The 16,691-nt window shown below is 60.1% G+C and overlaps 1 protein-coding gene across 2 annotated transcripts; it reads right to left on the bottom strand.

Moving 5' to 3' along the window:
- Positions 1–1,122: 1,122 nt before the first annotated feature.
- BSG (basigin (Ok blood group)) lies at positions 1,123–14,903 on the bottom strand. Of its 2 annotated transcripts, XM_080565621.1 has the most exons (8): positions 14,745–14,903; positions 8,292–8,448; positions 6,585–6,673; positions 5,975–6,102; positions 5,489–5,762; positions 3,185–3,209; positions 2,792–2,860; positions 1,123–2,243 (listed from the first exon to the last, which is right to left on the bottom strand). In XM_080565621.1, exons 1-7 carry the CDS (start codon positions 14,824–14,826, stop codon positions 2,803–2,805), a joined length of 813 nt encoding a protein of 270 aa, XP_080421747.1. In that variant the 5' UTR covers positions 14,827–14,903; the 3' UTR covers positions 1,123–2,243; positions 2,792–2,802. The 2 variants fall into 2 exon arrangements, with proteins under 2 accessions (XP_080421747.1, XP_080421748.1); XM_080565622.1 differs by lacking the exon at positions 3,185–3,209 and having other exon boundaries at positions 5,473–5,762.
- Positions 14,904–16,691: the final 1,788 nt, after the last annotated feature.

The raw sequence follows: 16,691 nt of genomic DNA, 5'->3' as shown, positions 1-16,691 counted from the left end.
GGAGGCTGCGGGCACCGGGGCGAGCGGGCGGCACCGGCGGGAGCCGGGTGCTCGGGGCCGGCCCCCGCCGCCCGGTGTCGGCCCCGCAGCTCCCGGCAGGGAGCAGCACGGGGCCGCTCCCCCCCCCCCCCGGCTCCCCGGCCGCTGCCAGCCCCGCCGAACAAAAGGCACAAGCAGGCTTTTGTGCCGGGGCGGGCAGGCCCCCTAACCCTCATCAAGGAAATTAAACCACGCATTGATTTTTATTTTTCTTTTTTTCATCACCCGCGAGCCCGGGGCCGGCGGTGCCAGGGCTTGCATAACCCGCCGACGTGCAGCAGGACCGGGGCCACCGGGACAGCGGAGCCGTTACCGGCTGCTGCTGCTCCCGGGGCCAGGCCCCCCGCCCGTGGCCCCCCAGGCAGGGAGAAGCAGCTCCTGGTGCAAGCGGAGCCCAGCTGCACGACCCCCCGCAGGATGGGGAGCCCCTGCCACATCCTCTCTAAAGGAACCCCGCTGCATGCAAAGGAAGCGGACGGAGGCCTTGCACCCATGTTTTGCCACCCAGGAGAGAACAGGGAGAAAGAAATTGTTTAGAGAGGTGAGAGACGTGCATGCAGCAAACTCAGATGCTGCAGTCTCTGCTCCTGGGGGTCAGGTCAGCAGAGACCCTTCACTGCTGCCACAGGCTCCTCTTGAGCCGGGCCTCACACCTCCCACATTCACCTCCCTCCCCTTGGGCTTGCAGGAACTGAGAGGTCCCAGCCAGTCCCACACGTTCTGGATCACAGAGCTCCCGATGGGGCTTTAATAGCCCTTGGAGGATGAAGTCCCAGGCAACTGAGATCCCAAGAACCTGCAGCCCAGCTGGGACACGACCCAGAAGCCAGAGCAGGAAGGCAGAGCTTGCCTGAAGAGGCAGCACACAGCACCCATCCCCAGCGTTGCTCACCTCCCTTTGTAAGGGCTTGAACACCTCTCAGGGTGTACGTGCTCGTGATCAGAGAGCAGCCAGAGCTGCACGAGCCTGGGGGACAAAGCTTTGTGTCCAGCAGCCAGAGGAGCCAGAAAGGGGTCAGAGGAGGTCAGGAAACCCATGGGCCCACCTAGGAGGTAAATGAAAGACCAGAATCCAAACCAAGGTGGAAAAAGAGAGAAAGGAATTATCTTTATTTGTGAAGTATGTTAACAGATGGAACAGCTCAATGCTACTCAGCAATAAAGGTATTAGACACCACTGAGCATTCATCTGCTCTCAGGCTCCTATGTTGCACAAACACCAAGATGGCCCAAGCACAAGAACACATGCTGTCACACCGCCCCCCACCACACCGCACCCCCAGCACTCACCCCACACTTTGCCCCCAGACCCCAGTGTAGCCACTTGAGAAGCAATACTAACAACCCATTAAATAAGTTAACACAAATCATGTTCAGCCAGTGTCCAGCTCTAACACTGTCTCCTGGTTGTCTGTTTTCGAGTGTGACCACCAAGAGCATCCCTGGAGGAGCCGGGGGGAATGCCTGCCCCACAGCAGGGCACTGGGCAGCGCGTGCTGGGAAGCGAGCGGCTCACACCTCCACAAACCACCCCAGACAGTGCCCGGGGGCCCTGCACGAGCAGCTTATAGGACACAGGCTGCTTCCAAGCAAGGGAAAGGCGCAGCCCTGCTCCAGGTAACGCACTGGGAAAGACCTGGAGCTGCCCTCCTAAGATGCTCTGAGGGATGGGGTCACCTCCAGAAGGTTGCTACAGCAGTTTCCTCCTGACCCGCATGCACAGGACACGACAGCCCTGCTGGGAACCCAGGCCAGCCATGTCTGGTGGAGCAGCCCTCAAGGAACTGTGCATTTTGCTGCCACGCTCAGGTCGGCTCTCCGCAGCTCCCTGTGTGGCCTCCAACACTGAGGTGGGGCAAGGAGGGCATTTCAGAACAGCCCCCCCAGCGCACGCTGCTCTTCGAGAGGAGAGGAAGAGAAGTTGTACTCCCACCCACCCGCTCTGCACCAACATGAAGAGACCTAGGACAGACAGCCAGTGACCAAGACTACCAGAAACAAGGGATTTACACTTACAGGTAGAAAAACCCTCCCACAACTTTTTTTTAAAAAAACATCACGTGTATTTTAGTTTCTACAACTTAAGTTCCTTTAGAAAGTGAAGTAACTCAATCGCAAGGACACACTAGAATATTTCATGGTGCTATTTTACCAAAGAAAAAGAAGAAAAAAATGTCCAGACGAGTTCTTCAGCTACATATCACCTGGAGTGAGAGAGAGAAAAGCCATTTAGATAACCTAGCAGTACCATAAGGCCATGCAGTGCTAGAGGGGGGCTGATAAAGCAGGACAACAGCTGCCTTGAATAAAGCTGTGGGCTTGGACTCATCTCTTGCTCAAGTCCAGGGCACGAACTATTGGGTAGTCCTGACCCTCCCATGCTGCAAGACCCCCACTGTGGAGCCCACCACTCTCCCGCCTCCCTCTGCTCATCTGGGCAGAGGCCAGGCCCTGCTGAGTGTGCCTCACGCAGCCCCAGCAGCTTTGGCAGTTTCCTACCATACTGCTCATGGCCTGTGCCTGAACTTCACAGCAAGGCTTCCTTCCCTCGCCCAGGAACCGCTCTATGATGCTGGGCCAAGGGAGCCTTTGTCCGCGTGGCTTTTACAAGCTGCTGAAGAGCCCCGGCTGGGTTCCAGCCAGACACAAGCACCTCCGGACGGCCGTACGAGCCCCTTGCTGTGAGGAGGTGAAGACACCTGGCTCAGCAGCTGCTCTCAGCTGCAGCTCTGCCCTCGGGAGCAGCACTCACCTGGCCCCTGCTTAGTTAGCGTTTCTCTGGCGGACATTCTTGTCCTTGTGGTTTGTGGCATTACTTTTCCTGGAAAGAGAAAAGGGAGAAAAGGGGCAGTGAAGACAAAGCACAAAAACCCACCCTACCCACTAATGCGATTCGTACCCAAATAGACGCTCAAGATACAGCAAGGTGAATTTAGTTGCCAGAACAATCAGTTTGAGACCTCTGTACCATTCTAAGTTGTATGCAGTTCATATAGAGGCCACAAAAAAAACATGGGAAGGGGAAGTTCCCCCGGAAGCTAATGTGGTATTCCTGCACCAGCTCGCTTTTATATTCAAAGCAGATTTCCTGATTAATGTGATCTGCCAGTACAAACATGACTAAGTAGAAAAACAAGGTACTTACAGAGGTGCAGAACCTCCATCATCATCTTCATGTTCAGGACAGCACAGAAAGAGAAAGAACAAACAGTGTCAAGGGAAACACACACACAAAGTAATCCCTGCCTCTCTTCCACCTCTGCAACTCTGGGGACCAGCATCCCGAGAGGTGACGGGATTCTGGACACCGCAGGTCACCGCAGACAGGGCTCCCATTTCACCACGGCTGGGAGGAGCAGGGGGGGCTACTACTTAGAACACTACCACCCCCAGCGTGAGTCTTAAGCTGCTTCTTGTCTAAGCTTAGACATGGCACAAGCTTAGACATAAGCTCCTGTTATGCAGTTGCTTCTGTTGGCACAGCACGGGCACAACCAGGTCTCCTACTCCCCGTCAGCAGAGGTCAGGTCTGGTGCTTTATTAACCTCGAGGCACACCTGAGACTATCCAGGAAGCCACAGAAGCAGAATTACACAGGGAAGTGTCCAGGCAGCCTCAAGCAGCGCTGCTGACCACTAACATCTGTTAACATCCACACCCCGTGTCCCCAGCCAGTCCTCCCACTAGCACCCAGAGCTGAAATGGGAGCCACAATCCACTCGGTGGGACAGCACACCCAAGTACTTGCTGCTCTCACCCCTGTTAACAGCTCCCGGATCTGAACACAAAGTCAAGGCTGCAGGAACAAGGCTTTCAGTATCCACGTAAAGCCCTTCTTCCTCCCTGCACATCTTGTGAAACAAAGCAAACACTGCACGCCACGTTCTTGCTACACAGAGAAACACAGCTAAGAAAACACCTTTGCCAACAAGTGCCAAGCCCTGGGACCTTTCACCAGCTCCTTGCGATCTGCCACCTTCCAGGAGAGGGTTCCCATCACCTCCTCCATGGCCCAGGCTTCCGCTCAAGCAGCGCTGAGGGGTGAGACCCGAGCTCTAAACTCGGGGCTGCCTTGGGCACCAAGACCTGCACACAGCTGGTGAGAGGACACGGCTGGAACCAGCTTCCACTTACCATTTGAGGTGACACCCAGCAGCAGAGAAGGGAAGAGTGGAAAGATAACACCAGCAAGGAAATCAGGCCATACACAGGCTGGACTCTTCCCATCCCAGGTAACAGGGAGCAGCCAGCTCACCGCCACACACCCGAGGCTCAGCAGCTCTCTAAGCTGGCTCAGCACTGCCTTCCTGAGGCTTTCGAGGAGCGAGATGCAGCTTTACACTGCCCTGTTGTAGCATCAAGTGCAATGCTGTATTTTCATCCACAAGCACTTGGGAGCCTGAGCTTAAGATCTCTGGCTGAGGAGCCGCCAGAGGAGACCGGAGGCCTGCCAGTATTACAGGACCTGTCGTCATCTGTCAAAGGCTCCACCACAACTCGGACAGAGCTGAGCAGGATCTGGACTCAGCCGATATCAGCTGAAACCACACTCAGCAAAACAGGCTACAGCTTTTTTTGCTAAAAGCTGTAGCTACAGCCATTCTTAAGTAGACATCTGCCTTCCAGCCAAGAGCACCGTGTCAGAGGGCAACACATTTACTTATAAAACCGCCTCGAGTAGAATCTCTCAAGCTCCGCAGCCAGGCAGCGGTACTCAGTTTTAGTCCCTCTGCTTCCCTTCACACCACCCAGTCCACCTGATGTGCTGTTCCCCTGCAAAGGGCGAAGGTGACTGACCCAGCCAGCAGGAAGGATACCGAGCATTTACACTGCATTGTTAGCGGGATCAGATAAGGGAGGGGCTGCTGGGGTAACAATGAAGATTCCTACCGATAAGGAAAGGGAGGAGCCACACTTCCAGAACAGATTAGAGATAACACCAGGCTTTGAGGAACTCCCGGAGAGCTGGGATGAGTGAATTTGAGGACCCAAAACAGATTCACGAGCTGAGGCTAAGCCTGTTGTTACGGAACCACTGACAGACTCCCTTCCTTTGCAGCTCAGAAAAGCTCTACTACCTGTTCCCAAATCATTTTCTCCAGAATGTTAACTGTCAAAGAAAACCCTGTCCTGGAGATGCTCGCGTCAAGCCGCTGAACAAAGTGCAGAGGAACTGCTGAGACAAAGGGTCAGGCTGACCTGCACCGAATGTAACTCTGGAGCCAAAGCACAGCTTGCTGAAGGATCGGCAGAAAGCGTGCAAGTACTTCCACGCCAAAGTAACCTGGTGGAGGCTACGACGGTTAGACAAGAAGCATTCCTGAGAAGCAGGCCTCCCACTGAGGTGTAGCGCCCATCTGACAAAGTCTGAGTTCTCTGAGAACAATTCGCCTGCACCCTACAAGCTCCTTTTTCTCCCCAGAAAGATGTAACCCCAGGTGCCTCTTACCATCGAGAACTTCATCTGGCTTCCTCCTCTTCTCGTAGATAAAGATGATGGTGACAAGGACCAGGACTTCTGCCACTATACCCAGGAAGGGCCAGAGCGCTGCCAGACGGCTGCGTACGCGCAGGTTCACTGTAGCTTCACCCTTGCCAAAAGAGTTGGTGGCACTGCAGTGGTAGTCACCCGTATCCTCCTCGATGTTCAGCTTAAGAATGCGTAACTCTGTCTTGTTGCCGCTGGACTTGATAATGTATCGACCAGATCCATTGACGATGGACTAGAAGGAAGGAATAGAGAGCTTCAGGGTACTCCTGGCATGAGGGGAGCTGCTCACGTTATGGGCACAGGCCTAACACTACAGAAATCCTTGCCATGGCACTAAGGAGAAGGCTACTCTGAAACAGCTAATTCTGATGGGAAGAGGTCCTCTGCCTCCTCGTTGGTAAGTAGGGTAGGCAGAAGGGGAGCCAGGACAGACACAGCACTTACCTCTTGATCATTTCTGTACCAGACCCAATCGCTGACAGGAGGAAAAGAGGGATTCTTGCAGGTCAGCACCCCCGTGTCCCCCTCGTTCCCATGCTCAGACTTCTTGTATGCCACCACTTGGGGCAGAACTGCAGCAAGAGAAAAAGGAAGTCTGACACCTCGCCATGGAAGAGACGCGAAAGACTCGTTGCAGTCCACCTAGCCACTATCAGACAAAGTTGCTCGTTTCTTTACTTCAGTTTAAGAAATGTATTAGCGGGTCTTAATCTCTTCATTTGTCCAACATTTGGCATTTTCAGAGCAGGAAGCACCTGCAAGTGCTTCAGGAAAGGCTCAGACAGGTTTGACCACCAGGTACTGCCCCCCTCCCACAGCAGAAGGCTGATTTACTGCAAGGTCCCCAGGCTGACCCTACAGACAGCTTAGTTGCTTGATGTAACTGAGATGCCTCACAGAGCAAACCTGGTAATTCACAAGTAGAGCCCAGCAGCCCTACTGGTAAGGGCTAGAAGCAGCTTTTCAGCTTGCTTTGCTACCAAAGCAAAGTGTTCAGGAGGCCACAGCTTCCCCACTCCCCTCCTCAGCCGCAGAAGCAAACCCGTGAAGTTACCTGATATATTCATTTCTCCTTTTATCTCTGGGCTTGTTTTGTAGATGCATTCATAGATACCAGAGTGCTCTTCCTTCTTCCCCTCGATTCTACCAAAAAACAGGTTGTCAGATAAGCATTCAGCTCAGCTACTGTTGTCCAAAAATACACGATTCCAGACCCACAGAGACAGCCCTAGGACACCTGAACAGCAGCCTCCTGTACAGGCCGTTTCTCCCATTCCAGCACCAAGATTCGTGCAGCACCACGCACCTACTGCATCCCTGCTCTCTGCCTTTCTCTCCCCACACGTTAAGGATGGCAGAGAGGGATTCCACACATGCCAAGTGTGACGTGGGTCTGTCAACTCAGTGATCACTGAGATAACCCGCATCCCAAACCCTGCAAACCAGCAGCTTCCACCCCCTAACCCAAATCACTCTTGCCTCCAGGGCCTCTACAGGGGGGGAAATAAGAGCTGACTGCTAGCCCCTACAGAAGCAGAGAATCAGGACAACACGCCTTCACCAGGTACGACTGCAGCCCTGTTAAAAGTCATCCCCTACTGCACCAAGCCCCCACACACGAAGCGAGCACGGCCACACACCTCCAGCAGTACCTCAGCCCTGCGGTTCCCCTCTACAGGAGAGGGAAGGGACCTTAAGACAGCAGATTCAGAGGGAGGGTACTCTTCCTGTGCAGGGAAGGCTGCTGGGACACATGACAGTGACAGAGAAAAACCCAGGCTGAGTCACTCTGGACTGATCCAAGTGTAGAGAGAGCTCTCCCATTTTTGTCTTTGTGAAGCTGCTGCCCTGAGATTTAGTGGATTATGCTGCACTGCAACAAACATCACATTCTGCAGCTTAGTAATAGCCACTCAGGGGAAGGGGCAAAGTTTCAGTCCCCGGCTGCGCTGGGACAACAGACCGTTTGTTAGCTCTGCTGTGCACGGAGCTTCCCACTTCCAAAAACCACTCAGCTAAGGAATTGAGGTCACGCGAGGGAGGCTGGGTTATAAATACTTTAATCCTTGTTCAGCTCCCTGTTGCTATGGGGAGACAGGCACGTCGGCACTGCCATACAAAAGGACATGATGCCTCTACAGCTGCTGGGTCAGAGCCAGCCGGGCCTGACTGTAATCGGAAAGGAAGGCTCAGTGCACCGCCACAATACGGCCGGTATCCCCGGCCCTGCTCAGCTACAGCCTGCAAACAGCTTCAGAGACTAATCTGCAGGCAGCTTCCCCGCTCGCTCTGTAGCAGGGAGACGTACGTAAAAGCACGATACACAGAAAACATGGGAGCGTGCAGCTCCACGTGCCTTTTGGGGGCAGCAGGGGCTCCTCCGAGCTCCGCGAGACAGCCGTGCCGTGCTGCTGTCAGTGCTGCGGGCACAGCACAGGCAGTGCAGGGGCCTGGCAAACCCAGCCCGGCCGAATTCTGCACAGAGACACGGGGCCACGGGGCTCCTCCTACCAGGAGGACACCGGTGGCACTTTACTTTCCCTCCCTCCGCCTCCTCATTCCCTCCTCTCCCAGAAGTAGGAAGAATGGGGTCTCACCAAAACTTTATTTTGTTCAGCTTATGTTCTGAAGTTTAAAACTTTTTATTTCTGGCAAGACTGCAAGCACTCAGCTTTGAGTTCAGTGGGTAGGAGATATTGCCTCCAGTTAAAAAAAAATGTCCTTGTTTAGATTCTTATCTGGCCTTGCACCCGACACTTACATGTAACTGGTGAAAGCGCTTGACTCCGTGTCTGTTTGAAGTATCTTGTCTCCATGCTTCCATTCATGACCCTCGACGGCAAAGGCAGGATCGGTTAGGTTGCAGCTGAGGATCAGCTTGCCAGTAGAGTCTGAGAACCCTGTTTGGACGTCTGGACCTGTTTGTAAATAATCCCACTGAAGTTAGCACCTGGTATTCACAAGGTCAGGCACCTGCCCAACAACCTGTACCGCAAAGAGTCAAAACCCGCAGTTCCTCACCTCCACCATAGCTTTCCACTTACCTTTGTGGTCAGTTTCCTACCAGAACTGGTGACACCAGCGCAGGAGACTGGAAAGCCAGAGAGCTAGGGCCTGACTGCACCTCGCAGTAACAGGACACTGACTCTACAGCTGCTCCCACCGGGGTCGGGATCGCTGCCATGCCCTATGGACAGCTTTGAGCCTCCTGCTCAATGGGTGCAGCTCTAATAGAGCCGAGTGCTCAATAAGCAGTGGAAAAAGCCATACTGTGAAGGGCAGTTACAGTAGCTCAGCTCCCTGCTTTTACGAGCCGCTTTAGTGCTCGCTACATGTCAACACCTCCCACAGTCAGAGCAGATTTAGGAACCTGCAGGTAATATAACCTACGGCAGCCAAGGCCCTCTTTTGTGAGGGGTAACAAAGGTGACCTTACACAAGCAATACATGCATCATATGATGCGGCCCAAATTTTTATAGCCAGGTTTATTCCTGGGAGAACACACATAACCATGACTCCAAAAGGTCCGGGACCTCCGTGTGCCAAGAAGCAGTAAATTATACATCATAAGACGAGTCAGGCATTTCGACTCAGAGGCAGTGAAGCGCACGGCTGCCATTAGCAGAACCATTACACAGCCCCGGTGGCACTATGCTCCCTGCCCTTCCACACAGGCTCTGCACCTGGAAGGAACAAGTTTTGCACGGGCCTAACGGACCTGCTTTTCCTCCTACCCCAATTCCACTGGAAGAAGTCTCTGCTGGAGTTTTGTACTCCCTAGTACGCTTCAGGATTCATGAGGCCTTAGCAGGACGTTACACCCCCTCACCCTGGCCCAGGTTTCTGTTACTCAGAAGCCAGCAGCCCGTTAGCTCCGGTCCCGTTGCCAGCTCTGGGAGCGGAGGACACCCGGTCGCTCCCAGCGCGCAGCTACGCCACACTCAGTGTCGCACACAGACACGGCCATTTCAAAAGTGGTTGCACCACGGGAAACTAAAAGCAGATTTTGGTCCCCACAGCTTGTATCACTAGCAGGAAAGCGAGCTTAAAGCAAGACCGCTGACGGAAGCAGAGGCTGTAGGAGCTGCAGGGAAGGGCTGGTTTGTCAGTGGTGGTTAGGACAGAGTCTACCAGCAGAACCAGGACTTAATTCTGCAAGCCAGCACCGGGACACGGAGGCACTCGGGAATAAGCGACACATTCCAGGTCTTTGGCTCCAGAAAAGGCATGGGGTTGCTGAATGGCGTTTTGGTTGGGAAGTCACAACCCTTTTTGAGGGCCGTTTTGGGTCAGGTCAGAGGCGGTGAGGGAGACGACACAAGGGGGAGTCTCTCGGATCTACAGCCAGGGTGGGAAGGTGAGGGGGCTCTGGGGAGTCACAGGACACGGGTGCAGGGGTGAGCATGGCGGGAGACTCAAGACACCAGTGTCCGAGCAAGTGCCAAGGCCTCAGGACGGCCACTCACGTTCGATGACAAAAACGTTAGCCTGTGAACGGATCCACTTGACTTTGGGGCTCTTCGACAAGTGGTTGCGGTCAGGGTCGTTGCTGGCCCGGCACTCGTACGTGCCCGAGTCGTCGCCCGTGAGGTTTGCGATGTAGATGGTGCTGGTGGAGTGCAGGTTGTAGGTGGCGTTGATTTTGACACGGTCCTGCCGTGCACCATCCCAAAGCTGAGCATAGGTCTCATTTGGCTCGTTCCCCTCGAACCACCACTGGATCTCAGGGATGGGATTGCCAATCGCCTCGCAGTACAACTCGACGCTGTCCTGAGTCAGTCTCTTTTGAGACAGCGGTGACTTTATAAAGCCAGCTACGAGTTGAAGAGGTATTAGTGCAAAGTGTTAGTGCAAAGCAAGAATTCACCCTCTACAAGCAAAAAAAAATTCAGCCATCGAGAAGATGCCACAGTGTTCAGGTCAGAATCCTCTCCCTCCCCACTCTCCAGACTCCGTCCAGCCGCGCAGCTCAGACAGGGCCCTGGCTCTGAAGAGTTGTGCCTCCAGGCAGCAAGGCCTCCCACCGCAAGACCAGAACACCAGGAGCATGTACGGTATCTGCCAGGATCCGAGCAAGAACCCCGGCACTGCCTCTTCTGCGAGGGCCGGCTCCCCAAGGCGGCGCTCGCTGGGGCAGGCCGAGAGCCCCCCAGCCTCGCACCTCGGCCCGGAGAGGGACAGGCCCGCAGCAAGGTCAGGGCCAAGGCAGCAGCGGGTTTCTGCCCCGGCCTCCACAGACCCTACTGCTTGAGCATCCCCACAGCAAAACGCTTCCCTGGACACATCTGCGCATGCATACGGAACACACTGAGGCGCCGTTCCTTGTCGTAACATCATTTCCACCTGGAGAACGCCAGCTGGGTACCCGAAGTGCCCACCCATCGCAAGCACCGCATGCCGCACAGACCTCCCGCCGCACAGAGACGCTTCTCACCCACCTCCTCCCCGGCCCCACACTCCCAGCCGTGACCTGGAGCTGGCCGGAGCCCGGCGCTGCCCCAGCCGCCGCACGGCCACAGGCACCGGGCCGCCCTGCCGCTCTCCTCCACCGTCCCACGAGCTCGTCGCACCGCTCCGCTCGTTAACAGGCGGACACCGCTGAACACCTTACTGATACGACTGCCTGGGTTTTGTGGACTTTGTGTGTGTGTGTGTGTGTGGTTTTTTGAGATTGTCCTGCAGTCCGCAAGATGCCACAAACGAGGTGAAGAAATTTCTAACATCCGTTGCCACACAACAAAATCAGATTTTCCATCCGACAGACAACTCTGCAGAGGTAAATTAGCAATAAACAGCTTAAAAGCAGAGACACCCAGAACGACGGCACCCTTCAAGTTGTTCCTGTGCTCGGAGCCCCGGGGCCTGGCTCTCAGGAAGCCGACAGCCCAGAGACAGCCCCAAAAGCCCCAGGGCTGCGGGAAGCCGAGCTGCCCGCGGTGCCCCCAGGCTGTTATCGGCTGCCACCAGCAGCCCACGGAGAGGAGCCGGCACCAATCGCTCCAGGACAGCGGGGGAAAGAGCAGGGCCCCGGGAGGGCTGGTCCCGGAGGCCAGGAAGAGACATCACACCAACGTCAAGGTTACTTACGTGACTCAGTCTGAGCAAGGTTTCCGAAGAACCAGCGAGGCTTGTGACACGTACTTCCTGCACTGACTGCAGGCTGCACTTCTCAGAACCGCCACCAGCAGACTTTAAGGGTATTCCCCGGAAATTTCTGTTACTGAGCACTTGAATGTCATGGTTATACAGGCTGCTCCACACAGGTATCGTAACACACAGGCATGAGGGAGGTGGGTTCAGGGACAATTTCTTTTGGTTTTGAATTTCTGAAGATGTTTCAAATAAGAAATCTCATGGCTTATTGAGAGTGTGGAAGCAAACCGGTATTATGAAACCAGCATTGCTCAAACTCAAGGAAAACACAAATGAGTCTGCAAGGTACATTTCAGAGTCCTAAGTAAATCACTTCCACATTCCTCAAAGGAGAATTTAGACTTTTAAAGCTTCAGTATACATAGCTGGAAGAATAAGCGTGCTTGGACAAGCAAGGAGAGCTCTGACCCCCGTCTGGTACAGGACAGCTTTAGCAGACGGCTGATATTTAAAACTGAGGCACCTTTAAAACAGAGGTCAGAGTAGCTCGGGGCTAGAAGAGCCTGCTGCTATTTCACACGCCAGCAACAGTGCTGCTGGCTGCTTCCAGAAACGCAGTAACACCTCTGCAGCAGTTTTAAATGTTCCAAGCAATTCTGGATTACAGAATTGTAGCAGAGACACCAGAACGATCCTGAACTGGTTTCACGAAGGCGCAGGAGGTGGCCGGGGCTCCAGAAGACATACGGGTCCCCGCAACAAGCAGCTCTCGTGCACCAGAACTTGCTGGAGGCTGCCTCGTGAAGCGCCCAGAGAACAAGCCCAACAGCCTCCAGGGCCACACTCGCACACTGGCACGGGACGAGCCGCTCGCACGCCTCCTGACGCTTCTGGGCAGCAGAATGGGCTTTTACACCTCGGGCCTGTGATTAAACACTCCCAACCACCTTATTTTGAAGAGTCACGGAGCTGACTACTGCACATGTAGGAGCCTGTCCCACTTCAACTGCAGCCTGGTTTAAAACGGGAGCTAGTAAATATCAGCGGGTTTGAGTTTTGTTTTTGTCTCTGGGGGTGGGTGGGGCTTTTTGTTTGGTTTTTAGCAGCTGTAAGGTGATTATTGTGTGCTGACAAAATAAGCTGTTGCAAGGTTACGTGCTCCGAGTTAGAGGGCACTTCATGCCTTTCAGAGAGGCTTCAGCTAGCCCACACTAGTAACAGCAGGTGCCCCCTGCACTCACACGGGATTTCACGTCCTCTCCCCTTCCTACACGAGGCAGAGCAACCACCAGGCTGGGGAGAGCACCCGCTAAGTCCTGGGGCACACGAGCACTGCCGGCATCAGCCCCCCAGGACCCGTCAGAGCTGCCCCCAAGTTCCCCGGGGGGCGAGGGGCTGCGAGCTGCAGCCAGCTCCCCAGGCCAAGGGGCAGCGCAGCGGCGTGCGAGGGCAGATAGCGCTCCCCTGAGTCACCTTCCAACTAAAAGCAGCCTCCCTGTGCGGAGGGAGGGCGCGGGCGGCGCCGGGGGCCTGGCGGGGGCCGGCACCATGCTGCAGGGCGCGCTCCCCCCGCAGCCTGACCTTTGCTTCTTGGCCTCGGGGAGGGACATCCGAAGCGGCGACTTTTTGCCGTTTCCACTAATAGCTGTAAAATGGACTCTCCCCAGAGCTTTGTGTGACCGGGCAGGAGACCTGCACGGGGCTGGGAGCAGAGTCCAAGCACACCCACGCCGCCGCCAGCCGCTCTTTGCCGCGAGCCACAAACGCCGCGGCCTCAGCGGACACCCCTGGGGCTCTGCCCCGAGCCAAGGGCTGAGCACCGCGGAGGGGCAGAAGACCCCCCCCACCTCCCAGCCCCCCGCTCGGGTCACTAAGAGGGAAGGGGACGGGGACTTCAGCGGGAGCGCAGAGCTAAAAGGCGCGGCCCCGGGGCTGTTCCCCGCAGCTCCTCGCACCCAGCCCGGGGGCAGGAACGGCCCCCCCCAGGCACCCTGCCCTGCACCGGGTCCCTCCCCGGAGGCAGCAGGAGCCACCCGGCTGAGCGCCCCAGGCAGGCTCAGGCCCGGGGGTCTGCCCGCGGGCAGGAGGGGAAGCGCCCAGCGAGGGCAGGCAGCGGGGCCCCCCCAGCCCCGAGCCCGACGTGGGGCAGCCACCGGGGGGGGGGGGCGCTGGCCCCAGGGGAACGTGCCCTCGCCCAGCTCCCCGGGCCGGGAGCGGGGCACCGCGGTTTTGGGTTATTTATGAGCCCCCCCGACCCTCCCCAGGGCTGCTGAGCGTCCCCCCCCCCCGCCCCGCTCCGACGGCCCCGACCCTTCCCCTTGGGTTCGACTCCGAGGCAGCTCCGCGGCCACGGGCGGGCCCCGGTGGGGGCAGAGCCTCGGGTCCCGGAGCCCCGAGCACACACCGCGAGGGGAGCACGAGGCGGCGGAGCAGGGCACGGCGGCGGCCCGGGGGCTCCGAGCGCCCCGGGGCCGGGGGGGCTGCAGGAACCGGAGCCCCTCAGCTATGGGGGGGGGGGAACCGGGCACCGCGAGGTGCGTGCGGGCAGGCACGTGGCGGGGGGCAGGGCGCAGCACCGGGGGGCGGAGCGGGGCCGGGCGGGCAGCCCCCGCTCCCCGCTCCCCCCCCCCCGCTCCCCGCTCCCCCCCCCCCCGCTCCCCGCTCCCCCCCCCCCCGCTCCCCGCTCCCCCCCCCCCCGCTCCCCGCTCCCCCCCCCCCCGCTCCCCGCTCCCCCCCCCCCGCTCCCCGCTCCCCCCCCCGCTCCCCGCTCCCCCCCCCCCGCTCCCCGCTCCCCCCCCCCCGCTCCCCGCTCCCCCCCCCCCCGCTCCCCGCTCCCCCCCCCCCGCTCCCCGCTCCCCCCCCCCCGCTCCCCGCTCCCCCCCGCCGCGCCCCCCCCCCCCCCCCGGGGCTCCACGGCCACGATCCCCCCAGTGCCGGACCCACCCCCAGTCCCCGCCGCCACCGCCGCCCCATGGCCGTGCACAAACCCGAGACCACCCCCCCGGCACGACCACCCCCGGCACGCCCGCCCCCCCACACCCCGGGGCCGCCGCGCTGTGCCCCCCCTCCCCGTTCCCTTTCCCCCCGTTCCCGTTCCCCTCCCGCCCCCCGCCGCCGTACCTGTGCCCTCGCCGCCGGCCGCCAGCACGCCCAGCACCAGCAGCGCCAGGAGCCCGCACAGCCCCTCCGCGCCCGCCGCCATCGCCGCCCGCGCTCCCGCCGCGCCGCCCGCCCGCTATAAGCGCCGCGCCGGGGCACGGCGGCGGGGGCGGGGCTACCGCTCAGGCCACGCCCCCCGGCTCTCCCCGGCGCCAATCGCACGGCCGCTCCCGCGCGTTGCCCCGCCCTCCCGGCCGCGCCCGGCCAATCGGAGCAAAGGTTCCGCGGAGCGGCCTCCCGCGGCCCGCCGACCCCCGCGGGGACAGCCGGTTCGGGCCGGTCCCGCCGCGGCCCCGCCCGCCGCGCGACGGCAGCCAATGGGAGGGCGCGACCGGGGGGGGGGGGGGCGCGGAACGCGGGCGGACGCGGGGCTCCCCCCAGGCCCCCGCTCCCCCGGCTCCCTCCCCGGTTCCACCGCCCGGTGCCCCCCGGTCCCCCCCGACCCCCTCCCCGGTCCCCCCCCCCGGCTCCCCCGGCCCCCCCCCGCGCCCGGTGCCCGCAGTGCGGGGAGCGCAGCACGTCCGCAGGCCGAGGCCGTGCCCGCGGGGCAGGGCGGAGAAGCCCCGGGCCCGGTGCGGGCAAAGCTTCCCCCCTGCGCTGTGCCGCGGAGAGCCCCGGGGACGGGAACGGCGCCTGCCCGGTGCCCGAGCCCCCGCAGCGGCCGCCCTTTGCTCTGCTTGCGCAGCGCCGCCCGCCCCCGGTGGCCCCCGCGCCCCCCCGCGCCGGCCCAGGGCCGGCTCCCGGCTGCCCCCCGGGGCCGCGGGGCGAGCGGGGGCCCGGGGAGGGCGGCGCAAGGACGGGCCGGTGCGCGGCCGCGGGGCTCCCGGCGGTGCCTCGGCAGCAGCGGGGACCGCCCGGGGGGGCCCCGGGGTTTGCAGCCCGCCCCCCGCCGGCTCGCCCTCCTGTCTGCAGGACGCGGCGGGCAGCACCGGGCAGCTCCGGGCAGCACCGGGCAGCACCGGGCAGCACCGGGTGCTCGGCCCACGGCCGGGGCACGGCTCCGGGCACCGGGGGGCGGCTGCTGGGGGCCCTCTGCCCCCGCTCCTCGGCCCCACAGGGCACGCTGGGGGTTTCCCCGCCACCACGGGGGTCCCCGGGCAGGACGGGTGCCTCCCCCCCCCCCGCCTCGGCCATCCCGGAGGCGCTGCCAGCAGCCGGGGTGAGCCGGGGCCGCGGCCCCACGCGTGGGAAGGGAACCGGGCAGCGCTTCCCCGGCGGGGGGGGCGAGGCAGAGACAAAGGCTGCCTGCGGACGGCGGCGGGGCCCGCGCCAAGACAAACCGGCGGCCCGGCCCCTGCTGCACGGCCCCAGTCCTGCGAGGCTCACACAGCCCCGGTTGGAGCCGCGAGGAGCGGGGAACGCTCGCGAGCCCAGGCCAGCACCACCGGACATCCCCGGGGCTGAAATCCCGGCCGTGCCCGCAGGCTGGGCCCTGCAGGAGCAGACCCCTCGCTCGCGGCCCAGGCAGGGTTTTCCAGGAGCCCCGGGGACGAGGGGTCTCTGGTCCCCGTTCCCAGCCCAGCTGCAGCTGCCCGATAACACCAAGGTGCCGGGCGGACGATAGCAGCGCACCGCCGGCTGTTTCGGCCCTGATCACCAGGGCCGGGGGCCCTGCAGGAGAGCAGCCCCATCCCCGGCCCATCCCCGGCCCGGGCAGCGGTGCTTGGCTGAGGCAGCCCCAGGAGAGCCATGGAGCTCGCGGCCGGGGGGGACCGGGGGCGCTGGCAGCGGGGCAGGAAGAGCCGAGACAATGGGGCTGCTGACGCCAGCCCCCGCCGCGCTCCCCGTGGGGATCTGCCGGGCTTGTAAACTCCTTAATCCTCCCGGAGCGTCTCTTCCCCCGAACTCTGCGCCTGCCTCCCAGCACGTCCTGCCCGGCTGCCCCCCCATCCGCTCACATCCTTCCCC

Source organism: Anser brachyrhynchus (assembly GCF_964034855.1).
Source record: "Anser brachyrhynchus genome assembly, chromosome: 23".
NCBI classification, from domain to species: Eukaryota; Metazoa; Chordata; class Aves; order Anseriformes; family Anatidae; genus Anser; species Anser brachyrhynchus.
This window is presented reverse-complemented; position numbering and strand designations above follow the sequence as displayed.

Excerpts from the sequence above, each read along its gene's own strand:
- BSG (XM_080565621.1), bottom strand. The coding sequence starts at position 14,826 with ATGGCGGCGGGCGCGGAGGGGCTGTGCGGGCTCCTGGCGCTGCTGGTG. Across the intron at positions 8,449-14,744 it reads GGCCGGCGGCGAGGGCACAG|GTCCAGACGTCCAAACAGGG; the intron begins GTACGGCGGCGG and ends ATTTACAAACAG. Across the intron at positions 5,763-5,974 it reads GGTACAGAAATGATCAAGAG|TCCATCGTCAATGGATCTGG; the intron begins GTAAGTGCTGTG and ends CCTTCCTTCTAG.